The sequence below is a fragment of the Capsicum annuum genome, chromosome 7, assembly GCF_002878395.1.
Source record: "Capsicum annuum cultivar UCD-10X-F1 chromosome 7, UCD10Xv1.1, whole genome shotgun sequence".
Classification (NCBI taxonomy): domain Eukaryota; kingdom Viridiplantae; phylum Streptophyta; class Magnoliopsida; order Solanales; family Solanaceae; genus Capsicum; species Capsicum annuum.
In genome coordinates, this window is record NC_061117.1 from 22,019,936 (window position 1) to 22,024,657 (window position 4,722).

The following is a 4,722-nucleotide window of genomic DNA, read 5'->3' on the forward strand; positions in this document are numbered from 1 at the left end:
ATATTCAGTATACATCAAATAAATTTAACCTAAAACTACATATGCAGTGTTAAGATTAAGCATTTAAAAAATACATATGGAGTATAGCTAATAAGTATTTTAATAAGTGTTCATTTATTATAAAAATAAATTTGAGCTAAATCAATATTTCAAAATACATTTGGTGTAAAACAAACTTTCAAATTTTGATTTGAATTAAAGATTAATTTGAGTATTTTATGTTATTTTCTTTTTTACTGTGAGATTTAGTAAAAAAAATACATATGCAGTATACATCAAATGTATTTAGCCTAAAAATACATATGCACTGTGTTAAGATTAAGCATTACAAAAAATACATATGGATCATAGCTAATATATATTTTAATCTGTGTTCATTCACTATAAATATAAATTTGAGGTAAATCAATCTTTCAAAAATTGAATTGAATTAAAGATTTATTTTAGTCTTTTTATGCATTTTTAATTTTTTTCTGTGATATTTTGGTAAAAAATACATATGCAGGTATCATATTTTGATATAAAAATACATATGCTATACATCATATGTATTTTGCTTTAAAATACAGATGCAGTGTTAGGATTTTGCAATTCAAATATACATGTGCGGAATATATCATAGGTATTTAATTCCTTTTTCATTTACGAACTAAATACATATTAGGTTAATCAAAGTTACTGAATTTGATCTAAAATACATATAACATGTTAAAAATACATATGAACTATATCTTCAAAATACATATGCAGAGGTCAGATTTTGCAACATATATACATGCAGTATTCACATGTAATTGTGTTCAGTTACCAAAGGATGTATAACTGTATTAACCCCAAAAAATTAGTTCATTATTATAAAAATTCAAATGAAAGTTTTAAGAAACAATACGGAAGAACAAATGTATTATTTGCGATATTTCCTACAAGAACTCCTATTGTGACCCTTAGCCCCACAACCACTGCATGAGTTGATGTTCTTCTTTTTTCCAAACATATCCTAGTCCGATTTTCCACGATCCTTCTTTGCAGGTCTTCCTGGAAGCCATTTGAACTTCGAAGCCAGTACTATTTCACCAAGTATGCTAAATGGAATTATCCAGTCATCTTTGTGTAGTAAAGGATAGATTGGAACATCATATGTCTTCAACACAGTTTTTGACTTATACAAATCACAACAATATGGCCCCTTCTGAAAATTCATGTTGTCCAACACCGTACAAGCATGTGCACATGATATCTCATTAATTTGAAATGCATTACATAAGAACATTCTTTCCTTGAGGCAAAGGATGAAGTTCTTTTGTTTGTCGTGCACCGTGTACACATATTCTATGGCTGGTACAACCTGATATAAAAAAAAGAATTTTTTAAATGCAATGCTCCAGAAAGATGCAAACCATATTCTCTGATATTTTGTAACCACAACAACATATGTATTTTATCTACACAAGTATACATTTCCATATGTATTTATTACAAATAAATTACAAAAATATTTTTATTTGTTAATGCAGATTTTATTTTTTATTTTTTATTTTTACACGAAACTAATGCATATGCAGTGTTCAGATTTTGCAATAAAAATACGTATGCAGAATACATCATTTTTATTGAGCTTCTTAATACATATGCAGTGTTAACATTTGTCAATACAAAAAGTACATATGCAGAATACGTAATATGTTTTTTAATGATCTTTTTGTTTATGTTGTATATGTTTTCATTAATTTAGAACTAAATGGTAGTAATTATTTTACTTTTATTTTCATAAGTATAAATTTCACAAATCTAAAAGATCATACCGTCATATGAGTACACAAAGCCTCCTTCTCTTTTACTATGTCATTAAATTTTTCAATAAGTGTTGTGAATGTATATGAAGCCTCCTGCCTATTTTCGCAATTCCATTTTGCAAACAGCAATCGAACTTCCTCAAGAAAATCATAAATTAATAGTTTTCCGGCTGATACAAGTACTCTATTTATTGACTCCACAATGTTTGAAGTAAAAGCCCATCCTCGGTGAACTGTTGCATAGGACCTAACCCACTTTTCGTAACCAGCCAATTTCAAATATTTCTTCACCCTAATATCAATTGCCTCAACCTTTTCCATTAACATGTGGAATTCTGACTTTGAATATGATTTGGCCATTGTATAAAAGATCTCTGATAATGCATCATGAGACTTTCTATAATGTTTTTTCATTTTCCCCCATAGATGCCACATACATGCATAATCTGGAACATCTTTGTACACATCACCAATATCCTTTAAGATGCTTGGATTTCGATCAGATACAACACACATGTTTTGTCTTTCTCCGTACGCTTCCTTTAGATTCTCAAAGAACCAAGTCCAAGATGTATCGTTTTCAAAATCAAGCACACCATATGCCAAAGGAAATATATGACCTGTATTTATAAATACATTTTGGACATTCTGATCTAAATACATATAGTAACTACATATGTAGTTATTAAAAATATAGATTCAAAAAGCTGTATATTTTACCAAATACAAAGTATAAATTACATATACTAACATGTAAATCTACATAACAAACATACATTATCACTTATACATTTTTTCATCCATGAAACTTGGTAGATATAAGTATTTTTATACAGATCTGTATATATCAGAAAGTTATATGCAAAAATACATATAAAAATATGACCAGGTGTACAATGTAAAAATAAAAAAAAATGATACTAACCTGCTCTATCCATTGTATATGCAGTTACAAATGTTTCGGTATACATTCCTCTCAGATGACTACCATCAACAACTATTACAGGTCTGCAATGATAGAATCCTTTAATGAATATATGGAGAGCTATAAATACATATAAGAACTCATTCTCATCCGTTTTCTTCATTCTTATATGTGTCTCAGGATAGATATTGTTCAACATATATAACTAGGATGGTAATTTCCCGTAAGATGCTGATGGATTACCTCTCAACTCTTCTAATGCTTTTTCCTTGGCCCTTCAACATAAAGTGTATGTCAAATCCATACCAAAATCTTCCTTCATGTCATTTTTTATTTTAGTCGCACTGTATTTTCGTTTGTGGTTTTTCAATTTTTGTTTAACGATACCACCTATCAACATACTAGTAGCATGCGCCTTTGGATAGACCTTGTCCTTCACCGATCAAGTATGTTGAGCTAGGAATTCTCTTATTCTAAATATACCAGAATCTCCCATACCAGATGCATGACATAAAAAACTCACAGTTTCCTGATTTGCAAACCAATGTATAACTGCATCTAAGATATTTTAGTACTATCAAAATACATATTTAAACTCATTTTAAACATGAATAAAATAATATACAATGTACGTACCATTCTTACTTGACCTTTCACTTCGCTTTTGAAATTTCTCCCTAATTGTATAATCCTTCATGATCGACTTTAAAATATTTTTCGTTAAGTAAACCTGGTCTTCCTCAATATATTTGTGATGTGGGTTTGAATAATCACCTGAACCATATCCATCTCAAATACATTTAAGGCTGTTGTATTTTTATAAACAACTAAAGCTCCTCGTTAGATGTATTTACCACTGTTTGCATATTGTTAACGGCGTCTTTTCTTTCAACAACGCATGCAGATGAACTTGTAAAACTTCTCCCTACAACTTTCTCCAAAATACTTACATACAAAGGAAGACAATTCATGTCTTGTATATCTTTTTTCTGCAAAAAAAATACATTCAAACCCATATCATTATGTATATATTTGTATTTTCCCTGGATAATCATTGATTTGATATTCCACTAGAATACATTTGTTGGTTAAGTCCACGTTTAAGTGTGATGCCAAAACATCGTGCAGCTCATTGAATGATGCTGTTGTGCTCAACAGTATAGCATCAGTGATGTACTCTTTGTAGTTTTTTTCATACGTCCACCTTCCAGAATGCTTCACGAGAAATTGTATGCTTTCCATTTCTAACTGATTTAACCAAAAATTCCCTAATAATCATATTTAGTAAGAATTCAAACACAATTTTTCAGTTATAAAATTGTAGTAAGTTACACAGCCAACAACTACAATAAAAACTACATTGATAAAACATTTGTTAAACTTAAAATACAAGCACAGCAAAAATTTTAAAAAAAAATTTCATCAGCTGGAGAAAACTAAATTCTATCAGTTTTTTGTTCTATCAGTTCATATCAGCCAACAACACCAATAGAAAATATATTTATAAAACAGTTGATACACTAAACTTAGAACTAACAGTCAATTACTTCAGGCTAAATACAATGAAAAAGTATGTGTTCAACGTTAAATACGAATAAATACAGAACTTTCAGATTCGACCACAACTAAAACATATATAAAATATCTTTGCATATACAAGATATACTCTCAAATTTCAACAAGCAAAAACTACAGAAAAATAGAATTTGATCATCTTGAAAAACTGAATTCGATTAGATTTCGTCGTAGCAGTTCAATTAATATTGCATAAACTTTTAATTGCAATTTGTTTAGAAAATATTCATAAATGATTTTATGACAAAGTGAACAGTTTAAACAAAGTAGCACAATTAGATCAATAGAAAAAATGATTAAAATAAAAAGCAAGTTTCAAAATATTACTATAATAAAAAAAATCGATTGAATACCTTCAGCAATACTTAAGAACAAATTTTCAACAGATAGTTGAATTCCAAATTTTTTTCCAGAAGAAGGTAGTGTTGG

General features: G+C 28.9%; 1 protein-coding gene across 1 annotated transcript; it reads right to left on the minus strand.

Moving 5' to 3' along the window:
- Positions 1 to 997: 997 nt before the first annotated feature.
- On the minus strand, positions 998 to 3,960 carry LOC107855709. The gene is made up of 6 exons (XM_047393938.1): positions 3,798 to 3,960; positions 3,573 to 3,643; positions 2,962 to 2,993; positions 2,719 to 2,801; positions 1,803 to 2,413; positions 998 to 1,345 (listed from the first exon to the last, which is right to left on the minus strand). The coding sequence occupies exons 1-6, from the start codon at positions 3,958 to 3,960 to the stop codon at positions 998 to 1,000; spliced, it is 1,308 nt and encodes a 435-aa protein (XP_047249894.1).
- Between the last annotated feature and the right edge of the window lie 762 nt (positions 3,961 to 4,722).

Coding starts and splice junctions, on each gene's coding strand:
- LOC107855709 (XM_047393938.1), bottom strand. CDS start 3,960: ATGGAAAGCATACAATTTCTCGTGAAGCATTCTGGAAGGTGGACGTAT. Junction 3,644..3,797: donor CGTGGACTTAACCAACAAAT/GTATTCTAGTGG, acceptor AGAAAGTTGTAG/GGAGAAGTTTTACAAGTTCA. Junction 2,414..2,718: donor ATATACAATGGATAGAGCAG/GTTAGTATCATT, acceptor TTATAAATACAG/GTCATATATTTCCTTTGGCA.